General features: G+C 42.3%; 2 protein-coding genes across 3 annotated transcripts; both read right to left on the reverse strand.

Moving 5' to 3' along the window:
- Window positions 1–14,121: 14,121 nt before the first annotated feature.
- On the reverse strand, window positions 14,122–18,193 carry LOC106602621 (uncharacterized). The gene is made up of 2 exons (XM_045717594.1): window positions 15,566–18,193; window positions 14,122–15,453 (listed from the first exon to the last, which is right to left on the reverse strand). Exons 1-2 carry the CDS (start codon window positions 15,666–15,668, stop codon window positions 14,861–14,863), a joined length of 696 nt encoding a protein of 231 aa, XP_045573550.1. The 5' UTR covers window positions 15,669–18,193; the 3' UTR covers window positions 14,122–14,860.
- Window positions 18,194–18,397: 204 nt separating this feature from the next.
- On the reverse strand, window positions 18,398–26,312 carry LOC106602626 (uncharacterized). 2 transcript variants are annotated; one of them, XM_014195381.2, is made up of 4 exons: window positions 25,806–26,311; window positions 25,225–25,355; window positions 24,864–25,025; window positions 18,398–21,555 (listed from the first exon to the last, which is right to left on the reverse strand). In XM_014195381.2, exons 1-4 carry the CDS (start codon window positions 26,059–26,061, stop codon window positions 21,388–21,390), a joined length of 717 nt encoding a protein of 238 aa, XP_014050856.1. In that variant the 5' UTR covers window positions 26,062–26,311; the 3' UTR covers window positions 18,398–21,387. The 2 variants fall into 2 exon arrangements, with proteins under 2 accessions (XP_014050856.1, XP_045573549.1); XM_045717593.1 differs by lacking the exon at window positions 18,398–21,555 and having other exon boundaries at window positions 23,686–25,025; window positions 25,806–26,312.
- Window positions 26,313–26,703: the final 391 nt, after the last annotated feature.

The following is a 26,703-nucleotide window of genomic DNA, read 5'->3' on the forward strand; positions in this document are numbered from 1 at the left end:
GAGAGGTGAGCCATCCTCAGGAAAGGAACTTATCAAGACGTCAAGCTCATTGATGAACTCTCCAAGGGAACCTGGAGGGCGATAAATGATAAGGATGTTAAGCTTGAAAGGGCTGGTAACTGTGACAGCATGGAATTCAAATGAGGAGATAGACAGATGGGTCAGGGGAGAAAGAGAGAATGTCCACTTGGGAGAGATGAGGATTCCAGTGCCACCACCCCGCTGACCAGATGGTCTCGGGGTATGCGAGAACACGTGGGCAGACGAGGAGAGAGCAGTAGGAGTAGCACTGTTATCTGTGGTAATCCAAGTTTCCGTCAGTGCCAAGAAGTCGAGGTGCTGGAGGGTAGCATAGGCTGAGATGAACTCTGCCTTGTTGGCCGCAGACCGGCAGTTCCAGAGGCTGCCGGAGACCTGGAACTCCACGTGCGTCGTGCGCGCTGGGACCACCAGGTTAGAGTGGCAGCGGCCACGCGGTGTGAAGCGTTTGTGTGGCCTGTGCAGAGGGGAGAGAACAGGGATAGACAGACACATAGTTGACAGGCTACAGAAGAGGCTACGCTAATGCAAAGGAGATTGGAATGACAAGTGGACTACACTTCTCGAATGTTCAGAAAGTTAAGCTTACGTTGCAAAAATGTTATTGACTAAAATGACGAAGATGATACAGTACTGCTGGCTGGTGAAGTAGGCTAGCTAGCAGTGGCTGCGTTGTTGACTTTGTTTGAACGTGTAGCTGGCTAGGTAACCTCGATAGTTTCAGTACTACACCTTATCATGATACAAAAGCAACTATGGCGTCGCGGGGGACGAAAATAGCTGGCTAGCTAACCTCGATAACTACTCTAAACTACACAGTTATCAAACTATGACAAAGACAACTAACACTGCACTAGTCAAATCGTTCCGTTGTAGTGTATTAGTTTCTACAGTGCTGCTAGTCAGTAAAGCTTGGCTAGCTAGCAGTGGGTTTGATGATGACTAGGTGTGTTGACTAAGTCTGGACAACGGCGTCGCATCGCGGCGCGGCTGGCTAGCTAACCTCGATAATTACTCTAAACTACACAATTATCAAACTATGACAAAGACAACTAACACTGCACTAGTCAAATCGTTCCGTTGTAGTGTATTAGTTTCTACAGTGCTGCTAGTCAGTAAAGGTTGGCTAGCTAGCAGTGGGTTTGATGATGACTAGGTGTGTTGACTAAGTCTGGACAACGGCGTCGCGGCGCGGCTGGCTAGCTAACCTCAATAAATTACTCTAAACTACACAATTATCTTAGATACAAATACAGCAAAGACAGCTATGTAGCTAGCTAGCACTACACTAATCAAGTCGTTCCGTTGTAATGTAATAGTTTCTACAGTGCTGCTAGTCGGTAGAAGTTGGCTCGTTGGCTAGCAAGCAGTGTTGACTAAGTTAGGAGGACGAAAACAGCTGGCTGGCTAGCTAACCTCGATAATTACTCTAAACTACACAATTATCTTTGATACAAAGACGGCTATGTAGCTAGCTAAGAAAAAATTGCTCAGATCAAACAAATCAAACCGTTGTAATGTAATGAAATGTAATATTACCTGTGGAGCGAAGCGAAGTGCGACTACCCGCTCCAAACCCGGTACCAGTCAAAAGTTTGGACACACCTACTCATTCCAGGGTTTTTCATTAGTTTTACTATTTTCTACATTGTAAAATAATAGTGAAGACATCAAAACTATGAAATAACACATGGAATCATGTGGTAAGCAAAAAAGTGTTAAACAAATCAAAATATGTTTTATATTTGAGATTCTTCAAAGTAGCCACCCATTACCTTGATGACAGCTTCGCACACTCTTGGCATTCTCTCAACCAGCTTCATGAGTCATGAGTCACCTGGAATGCATTTCAATAAAGGTGTGCCTTCTTAAAAGTTAATTTGTGGAATTTCTTTCCTTCTTAAAGCATTTGAGCCAAACAGTTGTGTTGTGACAAGGTAGGGGTGGTATACAGGAGATTGCCCTATTTGGTAAAATACCATGTCCATATTATGGCAAGAACAGCTCAAATAAGCAAAGAGAAACGACAGTCCATCATTACTTTAAGACATGACGGTTAGTCAATCCCGAACATTTCAAGAACTTTGAATGTTTCTTCAAGTGAAGTCGCAAAAACCATTTAAGAGCTATGATGAAACTCAGAGTTACCTCTGCTGCAGAGGATAAGTTCATTAGAGTTACCAGCCTCAGAAATTGCAACCAAAATAAATGCTTTAGAGTTAAAATAAGACATCTCAACATCAACTGTTCAGAGAAGAATGTGTGAATCAGGCCTTCATGGCCGAGTTACTGAAAAGAAACCACTACTAAAGGACAACAATAAGAAGAAGAGACTTGCTTGGGCCAAGGAACACAAGCAATGGACATTAGACCTGTGGAAATCTGTCCTTTGGTCTGATAAGTCCAAATTGGAGATTTATGGTTCCAACCGGATGATCTCCGCATGTATGGTTCCCACCATGAAGCATGGAGGAGATGGTGTGGGGGTGCTTTTCTAGTGACACTGTCTGATTTATTTAGAATTCAAGACACACAACCAGCATGGCTACCGCAGCATTCTGCAGCGATACGCCATCCCATCTGGTTTGGGAGGGAGCTGCTGGATGGTTAACAGTTCACACCCTGTTGTAAATTACTGGAGAAGGGGACTCTTTATCCCCCTCCAGTATGAACAAAAGGAAGGAATGAAAAATGGTATGGATGAAATACTGTAACTTGGAAAGTATATCCCCTTTATCTGTCAAGTTTCCATCCAATACATTCTGCATATATGAAAAATTAGGAGTCATAAGAGAACTTGCGATCATATCCTTTACAATATAAGTAGCCACGCCCCGAGTGAGGTCAGAGAGCGTGTCAGGCTGATGGAACCATCCGTTTCGACCAGAGTGAATAAAATAACTGGTTACGAATTAACATTTCAGACCAGAACATTGCCAGGTTGCAGCTGTGCATGTAAAGTGGTCTAAATCCTGAACCCTGAATAATCAACACGAGGTGTAGGTGAGAAGCTCATCTCCCAGACAATCACTTGTACAGCTGATTAGCTGTCCTTAGTCAGATATCGAGAAAAGCGAATATAAGTGGCACCATCCTAGTCTTCAAACCATTCCATCCTACTAAAAGTCTCAAATCACCGTATTCTCCTACCATCACCAATGGGAACCGTCGACATGGCTGGCTATCTTCCAGAGTGAACAACAGTAGAAGAGATGGGTCCGGACCCTTTCGGACTATCAGAGCCTTACAAGCGTGCCGCTGAAAGGCCAACCCACATCCTGGTTCCAACAGAGATAAACGGCGGTCAAGGGCACTCACACGTAAATACATTCATGATATCTTATTCCAAATGGGCGGCGGTTCGTGTGCAAAGTATACGATCAATGTGAGAATAGTTCTAAAATGTAACAACGATTAGTGTCCCACCCCCCATCTCTGTAACAAGCCGTGATATTGTTATCAGTCATCTAGGGACCTGTTTCCATCGTATTATGTTTCTAGTCAATCTATACCTTGTGTGTTTATCCTGTTTAATATTTAGTTAGCTAGTAAATAAATAATTAAACCAATTTGTGTAGTACTGAAGCATGAGTAAGGCTGGGTTTTTTGCAGATGCATGAGGTTACGACTGTTCAGAATGATATAAGAGGTTATGATTTAATAAGTTGACTGTTTATGGATGTGATAGGTATATACAGTTGAAGTCGGAAGTTTGCATACACCTTAGCCAAATACATTTAAACTCAGTTTTTCCCAATTCCTGACATTTAATCCTATTAAAAATGCTCTGTCTTAGGTCAGGTAGGATCACCACTTTATTTTAAGAATGTGAAAAGTCGGAATAATAGTAGAGTGATTTATTTCAGCTTTTATTTCTTTCATCACATTCCCAGTGGGTCAGAAGTTTAGATACATTCAATTAGTATTTGGTAGCATTGCCTTTAATTGTTTAACTTGGGTCAAACTTTTTGATTAGCCTTCTATAAGCTTCCCACAATAAGTTGGGTGAATGTTGGCCCATTCCTCCTGACAGAGCTGGTGTAACTGAGTCAGGTTTGTAGGCCTCCTTGCTCGCACACGCTTTTTCAGTTCTGCCCAAAAATGTTCTATGAGATTTAGGTCAGGGATTTGTGATGGCCACTCCAATACCTTGACTTTGTTGTCCTTAAGCCATTTTGCCACAACTTTGGAAGTATGCTTGGGGTGATTGTCCATTTGGAAGACCCATTTGCAACCAAGCTTTAACTTCCTGACTGATGTCTTGAGATGTTGCTTCAATATATCCACATAATGTTCCTCCCTCATGATACCATCTATTTTGTGCACCAGTCCCTCCTGCAGCAAAGCACCCCCACAACATGATGCTGCCACCCCCGTGCTTCACAGTTGGGATGGTGTTCTTCGGCTTGCAAGCCTCCCCCTTTTTCCTCCCAGCATAACGATGGTCATTATGGCCAAACAGTTCTATTTTTGTTTCATCAGACCAGAGGACATTTCTCCAAAAAGTACGATCTTTGTCCCCACATGCAGTTGCAAACCGTAGTCTGGCTTTTTTATGGCGGTTTTGGAGCAGTGTCTTCTTCCCTGCTGAGCGGCCTTTCAGGTTATGTCGATATAGGAACTTTTGTACCTGTTTCCTCCAGCATCTTCACAAGGTCCTTTTCTGTTGTTCTAGGATTGATTTGCACTTTTCACACCAAAGTATGTTCATCTCTAGGAGACAAAATGTGTCTCCTTCCTGAGCGGTATGATGGCTGCGTGGTCCCATGGTGTTTATACTTGCATACTGTTGTTTGTACAGATGAACGTGGTACCTTCAGGCGTTTTGGAATTGCTCCCAAGGATGAACCAGACTTGTGGAGGTCTACAATTTTTTTTCTGAGGTCTTGGCTGATTTCTTTTGATTTTCCCATGATGTCAAGCAAAGAGGCACTGAGTTTGAAGGTAGGCCTTGAAATACATCCACAGGTACACCTCCAATTGACTCAAATGATGTCAATTAGCCTATCAGAAGCTTCTGAATCCATGACATCATTTTCTGGAATTTTCCAAGCTGTTTAAAGGCACAGTCAACTTAGTGTATGTAAACTTCTGACCCACTGGAATTGTGATACAGTGAATTATAAGTGAAATAATCTGCCTGTAAACAATTGTTGGAAAATTACTTGTGTCATGCACAAAGTAGATGTCCTAACCGACTTGCCAAAACTATAGTTTATTAACAAGAAATTTGTGGAATGGTTGAAAAAACGAGTTTTAATGACTCCAACATAAGTGTATGTAAACTTCCGACTTCAACTGTACCTTAGAGTTTAATTCGGGAGATGGTAACTCTTTAAACAACCTCTTCCGTGGTGCCCCAAATTCCTAATGAGTTAATTGTTACATGATTATTTTAAATCGGATAACAATTAAACATAGTGAATTAAATAAATAAGTCATCAGATTAATGAAAGTAAAGTCACGACACAAGCCTAATGCGTAAACAGTCAAAATAGGACATCTGTAGGACCAATAGCACTTAATCCATTATCTTCATTTATTAGCAGCAATATGCTTTAGATGACCTTAAACCTAAAATGTCCCACCTTTAAGTGCTATATACTATGTACAAAAAAAGGTGTAAAAAGTGGAGTGTATACTCTATATCTTATATAATAATGAATCAATGGCTGTAGGGGAAGTCCTCCCTCGGAGATACATTCAGTAGCCTAAGCAGAGGGGTGCAGGAATCAACTGGAAGAAAAACGAACAAAAGCAAAAACGCAATTGTGTGGTAGCAGGGACATCACGAGACCTTCAGAACATCTGGGGCTCAGCCCTGAAGACCTGGGGTTGAAAGCAGTCCCAGTATGTATGACACAGGGCCAGCCAACTCATAGGGCAGGATTAGGCAGTCGCCTATGGCGGCAGATTGAAGAGGGCGGCATTTTCTGAGCTAAACTGACCAAGACGCACCTCAAGCAACACATAAAACCTCACATAATTCTGCCCGAAAACGAATAACAATTTCTCTCAAACAGTGGCATATGGCCTGTTTAGGTTTGCGCTGAGTCCGCCCTATGATAAGCAGTTCATACTTTGTCAAAGGCAAGGACGCACACTATTTATCTTGTCCATTACTGGCGCGCCTCTCCATGGTGCTGTTGGAGAGACACGTCGCTGCGGCCATAGCCTACAGGCTGGAGATAAAATGTATGACAATGTAATGAGTAACTTTTTACATCATGCAGGTTTCTCCGATCAAATAGCCTAACCTAAATGGCGCCCAAATAAAAAAATGCACTGACATGTTAAACAACATATCCTAAAAACAGGACAGGTCAAAGTAATTTGGAATCGGGCTACTCACAACTGCTGTCCAGAAGTTTCATCCTGTGGGCTAAATTGTCATGATCAGTGGTTTCAAGTTTCTGTAAATTTTTTACGAGCTAATCATAGTGAAAAAGAAAATACTTCTGCATTTCCCGCTGTGTAAACACAATGCAAATAGGCTCAGGATAACTGATAGTTAGGTAGCTGCAGGGGCGAAAATCTGATATCAACTTTGGAGGGGACAATTACATAAAATCTTCTCAAGAGCAATTCCTGAGGGGGACACCAAAAGTAGTGCTGTAACACATAGCCTACATTGTAATATGGTAAATGTATATTGAGGAACCAAAGAAATAAGGTGTTTGCCATACTCCTAACTACCGGTACCCAAAACTACACAACTAATCACAACAGCAATACCATTGCCTTTAACAAATCTTAGTTCAGTCACCAGTTTAAGTTGAGAGTGGGTGTATCCATGGCATTTTCCAATTATGTTCCTATTTTACAAGTCAAAAAAATTGAGAACCTTTCATAATGTTGCCAAACAAAGACTCAACAAACTTACCTGAGACTCCCTGTCTCTGCCAGTCTGTCCCTGCATATCTGTCCCCAACTCTGCTGTCTGTGTGCCATCTGTTGCCTGCTCTGCCTAATGACATCATTGTGAAACATTTCCATTAGAATTTCATTTCTTTCTTATGAACATTTTATCAACTAGTCTTTGAGATATTAGGCTACTAGGGTTCTTACTATGCGTTTTGGTGTATTGAAAAATACTCTGATGTCCGTCTTTTATTTTTCTGCCATTTTTCTACCTGGCTGGCTGGCTACACACACACACACACACACACACAGTGTGTAGGTTATTTACAGTAGGAGATGGGCTTCTATCATCTTCTATCATTATATTTGGGCTTCGATCTAAAAGGTAGCTAGCAAATGTGAAATGGATTAAAATGACAAGAGTTGACAGCTGTATGAGTTCACCATTTACACAACATATGCTGCAACCTTTTGTAATTTTAATAGTTTGTTTCATATTGGCTGGCTTCCAACAATAGCTGAATTTGCAAAGCTAGCGAGCACCAATTCAGTTTCAGTGGTGTTTGCTATAATCTTTGCTACCCGGGTTAAATAAAGGTGAAATAAAATAAATAAATAAAAGTTCCCTTGCGACAATTTAGCTTTTGCAACGAGACCATTAAATATATTTAAGACAATGGTAGAAGAGGGTGTAGTTCTGTTCAGTTTGGACTTCAGTTTATCGCTAACCTTATCACAGGGACTTTGAAGCATTAACTTACATCATCTGCATGCTGATCTTGGAATAAATTGACGATAGCAAAGATTCCATCTTTGACGACGCCACATAAATGGAATAGGTACTAGCTAGCTTAATAGTTAATATTTACGCGCTAGCTCTGCATATTCAGCTAGTGTGTGTGCGCGATTGACTAGATTAACCTCACGTCAGTTACGTTCATTGAGTGCCTTTCAGACAGTAGATACGACCCCTCTGTTACCTTGCCAACTAAGGAACTGGCAGTGGATCAAACCATTGTGAGGCAAAGGGTGGGGGGGTCGCAATCTTTTGAAACTTAAAAACGCGCTATTAAGTGTCTATAATCAGCACAATTGCTTTCATTGCGTATTATTAATATTATTTAAATTACATAGTTATGTTTCAGTGATATATTGGGGGGGACAAATCATATTTTTCCCAGGATGGGGGGGGTCGTGTCCCCCCCATCCCCCCCAGGATTTCCGCCCCTGGGTAGCTGATATTCAGAGCTTAAATAGCCAAATTGATTAGTCCTAATAATGCCCATGCAACGGCCTGTTTTACAAACAGTGGGCCGACCACATGGATGGGCATTCATATATTCATTGCGGGCCGACATGGTAGGCTACACCCCAGTAAGCACGGACTGACGCCGATGTCTTTTGGACATATTTTTGGGGTCCTGTCCGCACCGGCAGTCTTTTTTGGGGGTGTTTTACAAACGGTAGGACTACCACATATATGGCCTACCACATAGATGGGCATTCCTAAAACTTAATTTCAGGCACTGGAGGCCACGGATGGTCATCTCAGATACTGACGCATTTTGGAAGTCTTTCTGGACGCCTTGATTTCCACGTCCACGGACGTTGCTTTTTGGTCCGTTCCAGACCAAATCTGAACCAATCATAGACGTCTATGTTTGGTTCAGATTTTGTCCAGTCTGGACCTGCCTTGATTTGGCCCAAACATAGCTGTAAATGACATCTTTTCAACTTTCATTCAGAACCAAAAATGAACCTGATTTCAACGTCCTGAAAATGTATTTTCACCTTTCATTCAGAACCTAACTTCAATGTCTGGAAAAAATATATATTTTGGACATCTTTTTGCTTACTGGGACTATTCTTGTAGGGTCAGACACCTAGTGCGGCAGAACGGCCAGGACCGACCCTGGTATGACACCTCCATATATTGTCCATGGTGTCATCAATGTGCAAATGTCCTGGACCATAGGCAATATAATTATAACAAGTTCAATGCTCAGCATTAATAGTGACTCAGCATTAATACTATTCCTTGTACCCAAACATGAGGGCTGTCCTCCTCATTGTTTTATGCTGAGGGCAGCATCATAGCAATAGGCTCGGCTGCGTGATTGTGCATGGATAGCATACCTGAATAATGAACCAGTCATGGGGTTCCATCTGTTGGCCAGTCCCCTTCTGGGTTGGGTTTGATGTGCTTCTCCAAGAAGTTTTGAGACTCCTCGGCAGTGGAAAACGTGTGTGTTGTGGTCTGGAAGGTCAAGGTGAGTTTTTCCAGGTGTATAAACCAAATCTTGAAGCCAAAGCTTGCGTAGCCTTCTGTAAGTTTAATATTGCCTAGAGTCTTGTCATTCTGTTAGCAAAACCCCACATATCTTTAAGATATTTTCTAATTTCTCTCCCTCCTGAGGGAGGATTATGAAAGTTTACAGAATAGAAGTAGCAAGTAAAGGTAGACCTACCAATTAGTTAGTGCTTTTACTGATAACAATTGTATTTATGAATGTATATGATTTATAAAACAGGTCGTTTGGATCCTGGGAGTTATAGCACCACAATCCCCGCATTCCACTGGTAATGCTGGTTAACAGTTCCATTAGATTTATCAAAGCATAGTCAGTCAATTTATAAACTTAATCTCCCCTGGAAAAAAAGTGTATAGACAATATTTCCCCATGCTACTAGCATAGCATTTGGTTCCGTACAGTAGGGGCTAATGCGTGTTTATAGTTTCCTGTCATTTCAGCTGCTTGATGTGATTGTATGTAGCTGGCTGGTTAGCTAGCAAAGGATAAGTAACAGTAGCCTAGCTATCCTCCATAACTAGCTAACGTTATATTATTGACTTGACAGTTAGCTGGGTTTTGCCTATTTAACAAATCTTTCTTTGATGGAGTTCTTTTTGCCCATTTATAAATGATTATTTATTGAAGTTCTTGTCATCATTGAACCTCTGCTTGCTAGTAATGATTTGTTTAGTATAGCGACGTGGAATGGATAGAATGGGTCAAAACATCCCAAAATAATTACCAACCAACCTGTTTGGTTAGCAACTTCATAACTAACAGGCTTTTGCCGGAACTACATCGTCTGGTGGAAGGATGAAATTAAACAAATTTACTTTATGCATTTTTATTTACTCAAATTTACACTTAATGAAAACATGTTGGCAACCATTTTATTAATACAATAAGGCCCTTGAACACGAGGATTATCGTGTGCCCTAAGTCGGGAGTTAGCACATGGTAATTGTTCTCATGCTTTATTGCTTAGTTATACAACGGGTGGGTCTAATCCTGGATGCTGATTGGTTAAAACTGCGTTCCAGCCCGTGTCTATTTCACAAGATACCACCGGCTAAGGCTATGATGCTGAAATGCCTATTTACTGTTCCATCTCACTGCACAATCCACTGTCTCATCAGCCCAGCCAGGCAATTTATAAGCATCTAGACATCATCTCCCCTTTCTTTTAGACTAGCATTTGGAAGAGATTTGTATAAACCTTGCTCTCGGTCTCTCCAACCTTTGCAACATCGTTTCAATATTAAAATTCAATCTCCATTTGAGGATTAACACATCAGGATGGACAGACAGTTTTTCAGCCAGTCGAAATTATGAATTACCATAATTTTTATGCAGCTACTTTCATGTAGCCAGTTTGCAGTCTTTCCAGCTTCAGTTTGAAGTGATTGTGTTGGCTAGTTCCTCTGAAAAGTGTCCTGACGAGAGAGCACATTTTCTATGCTAGGCTGAAATCGTGCATCATTAGCTCATTGTTATGGATGTAACCATAAATGTCACTAGAAAACAGCTGAAGCAAATGCAAATATAGCTACTTTGCTGTTGTTCTGGCTGCACTGTTTGACGTGACTGTGTTAGCCGTAGTTGGCTAGCTAGCAAGCAAGAGATAAGAAAGTTGCCAGACAGTATGGCATAAGAACACTTGGAACAAACGACTGGGTCGTGTACATAGATATAGAACAAAAAAGATTGACTGGGCCGCGTCTCTGGCAATCTAACCGATTAGAATGAACGACCAGCCGGATTGGATTGCAACGCTAGATTTGTGTTGGGACTATAGCCAGTGAAAGGAACCAAAATATTCAAATGATTGACATATCATTAAATGTTATTTTGATGAATTTATTCATACTATCTATACTGCTCAAAAAAATAAAGGGAACACTTAAACAACACAATGTAACTCCAAGTCAATCACACTTCTGTGAAATCAAACTGTCCACTTAGGAAGCAACACTGATTGACAATAAATTTCACATGCTGTTGTGCAAATGGAATAGACAACAGGTGGAAATTATAGGCAATTAGCAAGACACCCCCAATAAAGGAGTGGTTTGGCAGGTGGTGACCACAGACCACTTCTCAGTTCCTATGCTTCCTGGCTGATGTTTTGGTCACTTTTGAATGCTGGCGGTGCTTTCACTCTAGTGGTAGCATGAGACGGAGTCTACAACCCACACAAATGGCTCAGGTAGTGCAGCTCATCCAGGATGGCACATCAATACGAGCTGTGGCAAGAAGGTTTGCTGTGTCTGTCAGCGTAGTGTCCAGAGCATGGAGGCGCTACCAGGAGACAGGCCAGTACATCAGGAGACGTGGAGGAGGCCGTAGGAGGGCAACAACCCAGCAGCAGGACCGCTACCTCCGCCTTTGTGCAAGGAGGAGCAGGATGAGCACTGCCAGAGCCCTGCAAAATGACCTCCAGCAGGCCACAAATGTGCATGTGTCTGCTCAAACGGTCAGAAACAGACTCCATGAGGGTGGTACGAGGGCCCGACGTCCACAGGTGGGGGTTGTGCTTACAGCCCAACACCGTGCAGGGCGTTTGGCATTTGGAAGAGAACACCAAGATTGGCAAATTCGCCACTGGCGCCCTGTGCTCTTCACAGATGAAGCAGGTTCACACTGAGCACATGTGACAGTCTGGAGACGCCGTGGAGAACGTTCTGCTGCCTGCAACATCCTCCAGCATGACTGGTTTGGCGGTGGGTCAGTCATGGTGTGGGGTGGCATTTCTTTGGGGGGCCGCACAGCCCTCCATGTGCTCGCCAGAGGTAGCCTGACTGCCATTAGGTACCGAGATGAGATCCTCAGACCCCTTGTGAGACCATATGCTGGTGCGGTTGGCCCTGAGTTCCTCCTAATGCAAGACAATGCTAGACGTCATGTGGCTGGAGTGTGTCAGCAGTTCCTGCAAGAGGAAGGCATTGATGCTATGGACTGGCCCGCCCGTTCCCAAGACCTGAATCCAATTGAGCACATCATGTCTCGCTCCATCCACCAACGCCACGTTGCACCACAGACTGTCCAGGAGTTGGCGGATGCTTTAGTCCAGGTCTGGGAGGAGATCCCTCAGGAGACCATCCGCCACCTCATCAGGAGCATGCCAGGCGTTGTAGGGAGGTCATACAGGCATGTGGAGGCGACACACACTACTGAGCCTAATTTTGACTTGTTTTAAGGACATTACATCAAAGTTGGATCAGCCTGTAGTGTGGTTTTCCACTTTAATTTTGAGTACGACTCCAAATCCAGACCTCCATGGGTTGATAAATTGGATTTCCATTGATTATTTTTGTGTGATTTTGTTGTCAGCACATTCAACTATGTAAAGAAAAAAGAATTTAATAAGATTATTTCATTCATTCAGATCTAGGATGTGTTATTTTAGTGTCCCCTTTATTTTTTTGAGCAGTATATTTCATCCTTCCACGGGCTATTGTCCTGACACAAATCTAGTGTTGCTACCCAATCCGGCTGGTTGTTCATTCTATCGGTGAGGTTGCCAAAGACACAACTCTTCTCTCTTATCAAATCGCTAACAGTGACAGAAAAATCAGTAACAGAATGACTGAATTTGCCACAATAGGAAATCATAGTAGTCTCAAAACAGTTACAGTAAAGAAAAGTATAGTTCAGTACAGTAGAGCACACATGAGTAGAGTACAATATAATGTAATATACTCTACTGGACTTTTCTTTACTGTACTCTTCTGAACTATACTGTGCTGTCCAAACCTGTGAAACATACTGTAGATGTCTATGATTGGTACAGATTTGGTCCTGTCTTGATCAACCAAATTTGGTCTTGTTTGGGAGCGGAGCTTATTAGAATAATACTCAAACATGCAAAGGAGGATTAAATTTTTCTACCTTTGTGTACCTATTCAGCATACATCACCATGAAGAGAATAGCACTCATAATTATGCATACATTTCTGTATAGTACAGATCAAGGACCCATGATGTAATTATCTTACTGTCATTCTGTTACTGGGTGTTGATTCACTTCACTTACTGTAGTTCAATTACCTAAATAGGTTTTTTTCAAACTCAAGGTGTCATCTCATAGCTGACACCTCATTCTTTCTGCAGACATATTTGAATCTTAATTTGGAGTAGATATTTAAAAGTTTTTGGAAAACGCAGTAACAAAAAACAGTCATCCTTTTACCAAACTTTGTATCTGCCCTGTTCCTCAAGTAAATGTTTCAGTAAAAGTGTCAGGCAATTATTAAAAGTAGACTTCTGCATATAGGTGTATGGTTTGTTAAACTTGGCAATCAATGGTTTTTGCTTGGCATACATTTTAAAGTGAAAAAGTGCATCTCAGCCTCCAGTATTTATGCTGCAATTGTTTGTGTCTGTTATATCTGGAGTATTTCTCCTGTCTTATCCGGTGTCCTGTGTGAATTTAAATATGCTTCCTCTAATTCTCTCTCCCTCTCCCCTCCCGGAGGACCTGAGCCCTGGGACAGCCCTGTTGTGCTGCTGCTCCAGTTTCAACTGTTCTGCCTGCGGCTATGGAACCCTGACCTGTTCACCAGACGTGCTGCCTTGTCCCAGACCTGCTGTTTTTGACTCTCTCTCTATCACACCTGCTGTCTATAACTCTGAATGCTCGGCTATGAAAATTTACTCCTGAGGTGCTGTCCTGTTGCACCCTCTACAACAACTGTGATGATTATTATTATTTGACCCTGCTGGTCATCTATGAACATTTGAACATCTTGCCATGTACTGTTATAGTCTCAACCCGGCACAGCCAGAAGAGGACCCCTCAGAGCCTGGTTTCTTCCTAGGTTCCTGCCTTTCTAGGGAGTTTTTCCTAGCCACTGTGCTTCAACATCTGCATTGCTTGCCGTGTGTGGTTTTAGGCTGGGTTTCTGTATAAGCACTTTGTGACATCGGCTGATGTAAAAAGGGCTTTATAAATACATTTGATTGATTATCAGCATCACTGTTACCGTGGAATTGCACACTACATACATCTTCAGTACTTCATGTCAAGTAAAGTGAATTAAGGCACTATCATTATCTCACTATAAAACACCAGTATCAAACAGAACAAAGTTGACACTTCATCAGTGAAGTATTTTTACAGACACCATATCATCTATTCTGCCTCATCATACTCATTATTTCCTCAGTTCACCTCATCCAGTTCCCTACTACATCCAAAACCAACAGAATTAACTACAAACTAACTAGTACTACTACATGCCACTATTCATGGGCCATGTGCATTTCCTGTTGGTGTATCCTGAGGTAGCTCCTCTCTGACGGCCTCTCTCCCTTGTGGATCTTCAGATGCATCTTCAGCTGGTGCTGGTGGGAGAACTTATTCTCACACTGGGATAGCTGCAGGGTTTCTCCCCTGTGTGGACCCTCTGGTGCCTCTTCAGGTTGGACGAGTGGGAGAAACTGGCCTGGCACAAGTGGCAGCCGAAAGGTTTCTCCCCTGTGTGGACCCTCTGGTGCCTCTTCAGGTTGGACGAGTGGGAGAAACTGGCCCGGCACAGGTGGCAGCCAAATGGCTTCTCCCCCATGTGCATCCTCTGATGGATTTCCACCTGTTGGGGGAAACTGAAGGCTTTCCCACAGAATGAACACGAGAATCGCTTCTCTTTGGCGCCGCCACCTCTGCTGATTCAGTCTCTACTACTGTCATTTGTCAATGGTCTTGTGTGGCCATTTAGTGTTGAGGCACTGGCATTGTCTGAGGTCTGATTTAACATTAGGAGAGTGTGAGGAGGATGAAGGTCAGGGAGTGTCTGTGTTGTCCCAGGGTCCATGTTCCAGTTGATAGATCCTATAGAAGGCAGGCTGAAGGCAGCACCTGTTAGGGGGTTAACCTGAGGCGCCATCAGTCTCTCTGAATCACAACTATAGGAGCAGGACGGAGCATCGCTAGCTGAGTCTGTGTCTGTTCTCTCCTGCCGCATTCGGACACTTCCTCGTCCCCGCCGTGGACCAAATCTATGCTTCGTCCTGGTCGCAGCCAATCTGTTGTCATGGAGACTAAATCCGGATGTTGTTTTGTGTTCGACTGTCCGTTTCTGGTTGTGGTTAACAGTGTTGTTCCCCAGCCCAGAGTTGAGGATGCTGTCCCATCCACTGACCTCCACTATGTCACTTCTGGTCTTTGCCTGCTCAGAGATGTCATCACCTGGGACATTGGCTGCACTGGTCTGGGAATCCAAGATGGCCACCCAGTCTCCTTTGTTAGGCTCTAGCCAACCACCTGCAGGAAGAGGTTACAAAATAGACTTAATAGACAAAATAATAGCCAGGCGCATCACTATTCCCATTGAAGATCTATTACTGTATGTAGGCTATATGTATTTCTCCCTTACCTTGCTCCCCCATCTTTAGTCCACTCAGCAGGTCAATGCTCTCTGGTCCATCTTCTATTGTCTCCTGTTTGACCAGCAGCAGATCAGGCTTCCCATCCTCCATGTCTACTGACTGCAATAGTAAAGGTTGGCTTTAGTTGGCACTATTTGGTTTGGACGTGTATCATTGAAAGGCATGTATGCAGACGACACTTATGTATTTGTTATTTGGATCCCCATCAGCTTTTGCAGAAGCAGCAGCTACTCTTCCTGGGGTCCACAAAAAACACAAAGGACGACAAGTAACAAAGCACTTATACAGTGGTAGACAAGGACAGTCACACAAATGTAAAATTCGATATACAAACAATACAACTAAAACATGGTGTGTCTGTATGTGTGTCGCCACAGTCCACGCTGGTCAATGAGATGCTTGAGTAATTGGAGGTGGGCGTACCATGCGATTATGGCTCAGTATAATACTGCGCATTGCCGTGAATTCGTTTTGCACTTGGACTGAAGAGACCCGTGGTGGCATGTCTTGTGGGGTATGTATGGGTGTGTGAGCTTAATGTTATTTGATTATGCAATCTGGAATTTTCATCACAGTAATACTTCGGATGAAAACTAGAATAGAAGCAGTTCATCTCTCGTCAACCCTTTAGGGCTCCCGAGTGGCGCAGCGGTCTAAGGCACTGCATCTCAGTGCAAGAGGCATCACTACAGACCCTGGTCCGATCCCGGGCTGTATCACAACCGGCCGTGATCGGGAGTCCCATAGGGACGGCGCACAATTGGCCCATTGTCATCCGGGTTGGGAGGGTTTGGCCGTCATTGTAAATAAGAATTTGTTCTTAACTGACTTGTCTAGTTAAATAAAGGTTAAATAACATTTAAAAAATAAAACCCTTAACCATGAAAGACTGGCATGCATGTTGTTGACGTTAGTTCTGTTTGTGCAGTTAAGGGCGAGGCGTGCTGCTCTGTTTTGAGCCAGCTGCAGCTTTGCTAGGTCTTTCTTTGCTACACTTGACCATATTACCAGACAGTAATCAGGATGGGCCAAGACCAGACCCTTAACAGCTGATTTTACAGTACAGTTGATTTGTGTCAAAAACAACAGACATACCCCTCCCCATCCTCACAACAACTCTGTCATTATGACTTGACCATAAGAGTGTCCGGAAGTAATTTAGCCATTCATTGTAGTTATAGCGATCTGTAGAGTTGCTATTTACGCAAGTTTTCTTGTGTCAATTAACTTGTGACATTCCTGGATTACTCATTATACTAATAGTCAGTTGAAAAAAGGTTAAGGGTACAGGACTGTAAATATCTGGCTGTGTTGGCAAAATCCCTACATATCCCATCGAGCCGAGCGGGGGGAGGCTTCCCGTTGTCACAGTTCCAAGACCAGTCAGAAACGTCCAGCTAACCCTACGCCAATGATGCCGGTGGATCTCAAAACTGAACTTGGATCCACGTTAAGTAGCAATGATATCCTTTACCACCGTCGTCTTATGACAGACATCTCAAACCAGATATGACTATTCAACAAAACAATACATAAGTTTTTCCCCAGCTAATTTCTTAATTACATGATTGTATCACTAGCAAAGGAGTTTTGAAGATGAGGGTGCAGTATTTATGAAGTTTGGCATATTTCAGCTAGCCAGCTAGTTTAGCCCACTGAGGTATAAGAACGGTTTAGCCAGGGATAACGAGCTCGGGCCTAGTGTACATGTGCAACATCTGGGCCCACATGCACACTAGGCTAATTAAGGAGAGGTTGTAGTTTGTATGTCCTGATTAGTCATTGAAATGATTGGCAATATCAAAAGGTTTTGTTATAAATGACCCATCAAAATGAGCGATGGAGAAGAATTGGGATTTCTGCTCATGATATCATTTAAGGTACTCAAGTCTTTTTTCCATTGCGTTTTATGTCATTTATCTTAGTTTGGTAAGTTATGTAAAAAAAAATACATTTTTAAAAAAATCTACATTTACAGTATGTCAACCAATCAGCTGAGCAGCATGACTTTTTTGCCACCTCTTTTGCATAATTTATTTGAACTAGTTTTGTCACGATACCAACATTTAACAAACGATACAATACCAGGCCAAGTATCACGATACCAAATAGTATCACAATACCATGGTGGGGAAATAAATAAAAAATGTGTGGCTTAGCATCCTGTGCTAAACCACATCGAAAGTTATTAACATTTTTCAAAAATATCTCCAAAAACATGTCACTGAAATTCATACTTCGATACAACACATTGTACTTAACCTCAGTGTATAATAGAATACTGCATAGAATGGCTGATTTGCTCATATTTGCAAAGGCCTACCTGTGATTTAGCTGGAGGAATGGGAGGAAGGAATAGACGCGCAGGAAGAGCGGACAGAGAGAAGCAGGTGAGTGAGGGCTGATAGGGGATGAGGCTGGCTGATGTGATATGCCCATGAAAGTGAAGTGGACATTATTGGACCTGCTTATACAAGACACTCTGTGTGCAATAATAGTGTTTCACCTGATTTTTTTTAATGACTGTGTCATCGCTGTACCACACACATACAGTTATCTGTAAGGTCCCTCAGTCGAGCAATGAATTTCAAACACAGATTCAACCACAAAGACCAGGGAGGTATTCCAATGCCTCACAAAGAAGGGCACCTGTTGATAGATGGGTAAAAATTTAAAAAAAAGCAAACATTGAATATCCCTTTGAGCATGGTGAAATTATTAATTACACTTTAGATGGTGTATCAATACACCCAGTCACTACAAGATACAGGTGTTCTTCCTAACTCAGTTGCCGGAGAGGAAGGAAACCACTCGGGTATGTAACCATGAGGCCAATGGTGACTTTAAAACATCAACAACATTGTAGTTACTCCACAATACTAACCTAATTGACAGTGAAAAGGAAGCTTGTACAAAATAAAAAAATATTCTAAAACATGCATCCTGTTTGAAACAAAGCACAAAATAAATACTCTTAGAGACTTATGCAGAAAGACGCACAGCTATAATCTCTGCCAAAAGTGCTTCTACAAAGTATTGACTCAGGGGTGTGAATAGTTCTGTAAATGAGTTATTTCTGTATTTCATCTTCAATACATTTGCAAAAAAATGTCTAAACATGTTTTCTTATTGTCATTATAGGATATTGTGTGTACATGGGTGAGAAAAAATATATAGTTAATCCACTTTGAATTCAGAGTGTAACAACAAAATGTGGAATAGGTCAATAGGCATTAATACTTTCTGGAGGCACTGTAATTAATATGGGCTATTCTTAGCCCTTTCCTGGGTAGCTTAGCTGAGATGGACATAATATGGAGAGAAAAATAATAACATTGTTTAGCTAAGTCAGTCAATCAGGCACTTGTGAGTGACAGTTGGTGTGTGTGTGATGTGGGGCTGAAGCTACTGACCCGGAAGCTTGGCTCTCTCACTCCTCCCAAGCTTTTGTGACGGAGGGTGGACAATGAGCTTGTCGTAGCAGATGTAAGCAATGTCCCCATGCTATCTGGCAGCTTTCATAGCTGGGATAAGTTCTTTCTGCCTCTGACGCACAGTCATCGTTTAGGAAGATGTTGGCTCCTCTCAAGTTCTTGGCTCTCTCCAGAACAGCCATCTTGTCCTTGAACCTTAGGAACTTGAGCACGATCAGACTGGGTCTGTCACCTGGGCTGGTTATAGGTTTTCCAGAACTGTGGGTGTGCTCCACATCAATCTTCTTTTGATCCATCTGCAGATTTTCAGTGATCATTTTCTCACTGTGTACACTCTGGTATGCCATCCACAACAATGTTATTCCTCCTGGATTGTCCCTCTAGATAATCTTTTCCCAGTCATCTGTAATAGTGATTCACAAACACTCCTGATGTCATCTTGCTGCAAATCTCTTCCATGACATTCACCTCTCCCTGGTCAGATCGTCCATTCTTTTGTTAGTGGAATCCACCAGTATTGGGGAAAAGCTCTTCAAGCCATTTTTCTGTTGCTGTAACAATTGCTTGTAGACATATTTTTTGTTGATTTACACTGTTTACAACCTTCTTTGACTTTGGGCGACATAATAGTAGCAACGTAGGCTAACGCTGGTAACTTACTCCACGCAATTCCAGCCAGCACAGCTCGCATGGCCGATGGAAACAGCAACAAACAGCTGGGATTTAAACAGCCACAAGTTCAGGACTATCCGAGGACTGCGTTGCAGTCTGTGTTCAAAATGTCAAAGAAACCTGGCTAGCTTGATAGCTAGCAGCTAGGCTAGCTTGATAGCTAGCAGCTAGGCTAGCTGCGTCGCCAAGCAGCAGCTCTTCAGACTTTAGCTTTTGGCAGTGTCCCAGGACAGATAGTATCGGCCCCCAGCAACTGAGCTAACCACGTCGCAGGATCCAAATTAAAGAGGTAGTGTTAGGGTTGAACTGGCTATTTGTTTGCATAACCTATATAATATACCGGGGAAGCTATGCTACAATATTAAGTATATAAACTACGGATAAGTCAACTGCTGAAGACAAGAACTACACCCGGCGACAGGAAGTGCGTCACGAGGATGGGACCAGCCTGCATGCCAGCGATAAGATGAGTAAGTTTAAACCACGCTCATCCTCGCTCTGACAGGCCAGCAATGAGCGGGAACTTTCTCTGTCAGAGTACATAAGGGAGAACAAAGGATGTGACGTTCTCTTCGCTGTCTTGCCCTGCGTGGTGTTACAGTGAGACCGTATATACGAACAACATATTTACCATTCAGGTGTTTGCAATAATTAAAGAACAAAGAAAACATGAGTTACTCTTTGCTAAATAATTTGTTCTAATACCAGATTCGAATTGACGTGACCCGACAGTAGGCTAGTTAAAAAAAAAAGTCAAAAGGAAAACTTCTTCACAAACTTAAAAAAATAAAAATTTGCGCCCTCTCGTTCCACATGCGTTGCGCTCTGATGACATCACTCTGCAAGCACTCAGGGGTGTGCATTGCCACAACTGTTGACCAGGCTGCTAGAGCTGCAATCTGACTTTGATGCCTACAGAGAGACCTGGTTGATTTAAAATGTGTAATTAATTGCGGGCAAGACTAAATACATGTTCTCTAATTCTCGCAATTTCTTTCAGATGGACTACATTTCATTGGGTTCCCGCCTATAAATATCTAGGCATTTGGATTGACAAAGATTGAATGTTTAAAAAAAGTTATGGATGAGCTAGTTAAAAAGCTAAGATTGAAAGTGGGATTCTTTTTTAGAAATAGATCTTTCCTTTCCCTAAATAGCAGAAAGCAGATTGTACAGTCAACAGTCAACTGCCAGTTCTCGACTTTGGTGCCACCATTTACAAGATTGCAGCAGCCACTAGTTTTAAACCTTCAGATGCTGTCCACTATAGCTCCATTCGTTTTATCACAGGTGACAGTTTTAATATACACCTCTGCATCCTGTATCAAATTGGCTGGTCCTCATTAAAGTCTCATGGATCCCTTCATTACTCATTTGTGTTTACAAAGCTCAACTACACAAACTTCCAACTTAACTAACTTTGTTGTTCAAGTATAAAAACATGAGATAACCAACCCTGTGAACAGGTTTGAGTAACTCTTGAGGTTCCTTTGGTCTCCACTGAACTAGCTAAATCCACTTTTTGTTTTAATGCACCTCTTTGCTTGAACCAACTACGAAATACATTACAATTTGGATGTTCTGGTGCCGCTCTGTCTACATAGCTTTATTCATTATAATCTAAAAGGCTAAACTGATCCTAGCTATTCTGCTCTGAGAGGCTTTGTGGATACGAGCCATGACATAAACATGCAGACAGTAGTTTACAGTGGGCTCACCTCAGTGAGATTGTGTGTGGTCCTGTGCTGCTCAGCTGGTTCCTCTGTGGGTTCAGGAGGAGGTGTAGTCTGGTTGTCCTCCATGACCATGTTCCCCTCAGGGTTCCCCAGACCCTCCTCCTTCACCAGCAGCACCTCTGGACCCTCCTCCTCCTGGAAGAGACAGGTGATACAGATTACAGACATACTCCCTCAGGTACGTACACACAGATAATAAACACACTGTCAACATGGAGTGTTTACCCATCCCCACTACATTTGAGTCCTATACTGTAGTTATAGAATTACTTCATTATTGTTAAAACCATCATGGTGGACATAAATATGTTGTGGGTAAAACAAGTCAGCTATAAGTCAAAAGTAACCAACAGACAAACCTGACTAAACTATTTTGACGTGTACAGTAGGTGTTTGTGTAGGTATATTTAGTAAGTGTATATTGGTTATAAAGCGCTATCAGAATATGCAGAATAGGGTGAGATCAGATGTGATGTATACTAAAGAGAGTCTCAATGAAAGTCTGCATGAAAAGTCCCATTTTGTGTTTATTAAAACACAAGTTTTAAATACACCATATGAAAACCACACATACACGTCTCAACTAGAAATCTGCATGATAAACTCAATTTTCTCATTAAAAGTGTCTTGGGAAAGAAATTAAGTAGTTGAATGGAAGTAATGAAATAGGCATTTGTGAACACACAGTACAAACACAATATATACCTTTTTAGACTTATATATGCCTAGGGCTGGGCAATATGGCTTAAAAAATCAGCTCCAATTTTTCAAACTTTTGGTTCATTTATCTCAATTTTCTAAAGTTCTCTCTAAATAAGCTTTGTTGCACAATTAAAAGGTCAATACAATTCATTTCAAACAGTCATAAATAAATCAGGGCTTGTAAAATTATACCTACTGTAGGCTAAATACAAGCCTTCCACAACCATAAGACCCACTAATAATGTAATTATTTTATCAAAATAGTTTAAACTGCTTTTTTGTTGTTGCAATAATCACTGATCTAGCTTTCAAGTCTATGAAAATGCCATTTTTGTTAAACATTTTAACAGAACCATCCACATTCACTAATAATGACTAGCCTCTTGAAGCAGGCATTATAGAAAATGAACACAGGTCTCAAACAATCTCTCAAGCCCAAGCCCACGTGCTAGTGAGTAGCCAGCTAATATTTAGATTTAAAGTCTAGCCAACTTCAAATCAAAGTTTATTGGTTAACTTGGATCTATTTGCTTGCTACCAAGGTTGAACTGTTGTGATTTCACCCTCCTGTCCATCTCCAACTGTTTGAACAACATGGCCTGTTCACTTTGTTTTGGTGTTGAAATCAAGTGGGTTACCTGCATAAGAAGATGCTTATTTCTCAGAATGAGAACAAGTTGCCAATTCCTTTTTTAATGCTCATTGCACATTTATAAAACACACACTGGCTAAAATACTGGTAGCGGTACGTGGTAACACAAGGCCGAGCACACGACAGAACTGAGCATTCATTTTCCACAATCACGTTCATTGATACTCTCATTTTAGTAGGATCTGCTCTGTTCTACAATTTTGAGAAAAAAAATGGGTATTGTCAGAAAGGTTAAGTTATCTATCATCGTTGTTGTGAGTGGCAGGGGAGGGTTTGGTGTCTGTGTGCGAGTGGGAAGGTGCACAGTGCACACAGCCAGAAGGAGCGAAGGACACGAGACCAAAAAGACAGTGCCTTCAGAAAGTATTCACGCCGCTTGACTTTTTCCACATTTTGTTGTGTTACAGCCTGAATATTAAGACTGTGTGTCACTGGCCTACACACAATACCCCATAATGTCAAAGTGAAATTGTTTTTACAAATGTATTCAAAATGAATAGCTGAAATGTCTTTGTTATGGCAAGCCTAAATAAGTTCAGGAGTAAAAATGTGCTTAACAAGACATTTTGTAAATTTGATATTTCTGTATTTGCAAAAATGTCTAAAAACATTTTCACTTTTTCATTATGGGGTGTTGTGTAGATGGTTGAGATTTATTATTATTTTAATTCAGGCTGTAACAAAATGTGGAATAAGTCAATGGGTATGAATACTTTCTGAAGGCACTGTAGAACGCAAAAAAATTCTCAAAATAAAAACTAAATTATTGCGATACATGCATTTGAAACATTGCGTTAAAACATGAATTTGAATCACCCAGCCCTATATATGCCTTATATATCACACAATGTCTGGATGCAATATTCTACCCAGGAATATTCAACACTGATTCTGTTACTGTCGTTATTCCAAATTCATCTTTGTCTTTAATGCAGGGTTTGATACAACCATCAGAAGCTATTGAGTGGAATGGTTGCTTTCTATGTTATAGAGTGGAATGTTTTTTCTGTTGGTGTATCCTGAGGTAGCTCCTCTCTGAGAACCTCTTCCTGCAGTGCGTACAGGCGAATGGCCTTTCTCCCGTGTGGACCTTCAGGTGCATCTTCAGCTGGCGTAAGAATCTCTTCTGACAACGGGGTCAGCTGTATTATTTCTCCCCTGTGTGGACCCTCTGGTGTCTCTTCAGGTGACCAGCCTGAGCGAAGGCCATGGGACACTGGGTACAGCTGAAGGGTTTCTCCCCCGTGTGGACCCTCTGGTGCCTCTTCAGGTCACCAGCTTGAGCGAAGGCCATGGGACACTGGGTACAGCTGAAGGGTTTCACCCCTGTGTGGACCCTCTGGTGAATCTCCACCTTCTGGGGGCAGCTGAAACCTTTGTTACAGAACATGCAGAGGAACCGTTTCTCTTTACTTTTGCCTGATGTTGCTCCCCCTCCCCGAGCCTGGGCTCTAGCTCTGTCATTTGAGTTCAATCCCTTATCGAAAAGGACGAGGTGGTGTGGATCAGTAGGCCCCATCGATCTGGACACTGGGTTGCGATCCCTAAACGTGTGTAAAGAGGAGTGGGTCGCGATATTTGGATTTGTCTCTAAGCTTTCCCTGTAATCTAAGAAATCTCTGCCCTGTGTGAGTCCATCTCCTAGGTGGCTATCTGCATTCCATGTGGGAGGAACGTCGCCCTCCACTTTCACAGTCCCTTCATCTACGCCCAGACACTTGCCTTTCTCATCTAGGCACCCTTCAGAGTATACACTACTACTGTACCGGTTCCAGTCCCCTCTAGACAGATCAGTCTGTGTCTCTAAACCCAAGGGCATGTTGCCAGGGTCCATCTCTGTAGCGTAAGAACAGGACGGATCATCACCTCCAGTGTCTAACGAGTCACCATCACCATGGGAATGAACAGTCCCCTGGCTCTGGTGAAATACAGGTAAATACTCTGAGTCAGGAGGACAGCCCAGTCTCCCCAGGCCCAGTCTCTCTGGGTCTGATCTGTGGTCAGATCCTCTGTGTAATTGCATTTGTGTTACAGTTAAAGTCTCAGTGTCTGTCTCTGACTTGAGGACGTCGATCGGCGTTCCACTGACCTCCGTGATGCTGTGTCGGGTCCTGGGCTGCGCAGTGGTGGGGTTTTCTGTGGCTACAGGGGGCGCTCCAGCTGCTCCATTCTGGATGTCTCTGCTGTGCCATGGGTCCTCCTTTCCTTCAGACCTCTCCTGCTTGACCCCAGGACCTGCAGCCTCTGTAGACTGACACCAGAAGAGTGGAGGTTAAAAACGGTACATGAGTTAAGTTGGATAACAATGTCGTAAGGAAATCTCACAAACTCCCCTATGGCAGATAAATGAGGATGTACATGTATGCAAGTGGATAGATGAGGGGAGCCTTTCTGAAATAAACTGGTCACATATTTAATGTAACACTTTAATGTAACACTATTACACTAACCTCTATCACGATAACGTTCTGGGTTGAGGTTCCACTCCCCTCATCAACAGTGATTGGTTGGTCATCTCTGCATGTATTGTGTCTGGCTGGCTTCACAAAGCTCCTGTGTCCTCCAGTGAGATGTCTTTCACCTGAGAGAATGATTGGGGGAAAATAAGAGGTTTAGGTACCGTCAATAGTCAACAGAATATTGTACACTATTGACACTGTCGTCTAGAATTGGCAAGGATGTAAGTTATCACTTCTTGATATAATATTTATTGATCGGTGTATTATATTCCATGCATAACATTGTTTTCATTGAGTAAATAGAAAACGCAGTAAATCAAGAATCTGTTTAGAATATGATATTATGTCTTTGCACAAGATAGCTTACTAATCAGGGGAATTATTTCACACCATCCAACAACTGACCAAGACCCAATTCTGGATAATACATCTGAACACAGAGCGGAATGGGGCGTCAGTCACTGAGCAATTTATGAACTGCGACAGTCAATGAGCTATATATGAACAGCGACAGTCACTGAGCTATATGAACGGCGACAGGCTGCTCAGCTTCGGCCTTCTGCAAAATGTACCTCTTGCCATTCTTCTGTGTCGGTCGAGGATCTTGACACTACTGGGACTAGCAACGGCGCGCTCCCGTGCCACCTTCAGTTCCAGTAGTTGCAGTTTCCTTTGCAATGACCTGTTTTCTTTCTGGCTTTGAGTCATTTCCAAACGAAACACTGCATAATCGTCGTCTACGAGTTTACAGATCTCTACCACAGCTGCGTTCGCTAGCACCTCCATGATGGATGCTATTTGTGTGTGAAAAACCATACAGTTAGCCATTGTTAGCTAGCGTAACGTTACTTAGCAACTAGTTAGCGTTACATAGATAACATCCATTAACCAAGTCCTGTCTTCAACGCAAATTAAACACTAGATGGGGTACGTATGTGATGCTGTGCAGTTAAATTAGTCATATTTTGAGTTCTATGATGTTAAACGTATTCATAACAACAATAAAACCTCTAACGTGGAAATTGCTCATAGTCACTGTTCACTTCCGTTTACTTCTTCTTCTCTGGTATAGTGCCAGTCGGTTTTAAATAGAACGTTGTGGGCACCGCGCCTGTGGTGAAAACAACCCGTGGTTACCTCACAGCAAAAACTTGACATTTTTCACACGGAATTTTGTTGTCTGCTTGTTTTAGTCCACTACAAAACTAAATTTAAGAAAATTACAACATGTCTAAAGATTACATTGCCAGCTCCCAAGCATTCTCACTATTTAGAAAAACGTAATATTGTTCTTCACTCAAGCCCCTCTTCATGAAGGCGCTAACATTAGCTAGCTAGTTACCAACCTTAACATTAAACTAGCCAAGACCAACAACACACTATAAAGCTACAAGTAGTGTGTGGAGTTACAAACGGACTATCCGAAAACGAGTTAAATGTCTTACCTGTGATTACATTTTTGCCACACAC

Source organism: Salmo salar, chromosome ssa04, assembly GCF_905237065.1.
Source record: "Salmo salar chromosome ssa04, Ssal_v3.1, whole genome shotgun sequence".
NCBI lineage: Eukaryota > Metazoa > Chordata > Actinopteri > Salmoniformes > Salmonidae > Salmo > Salmo salar.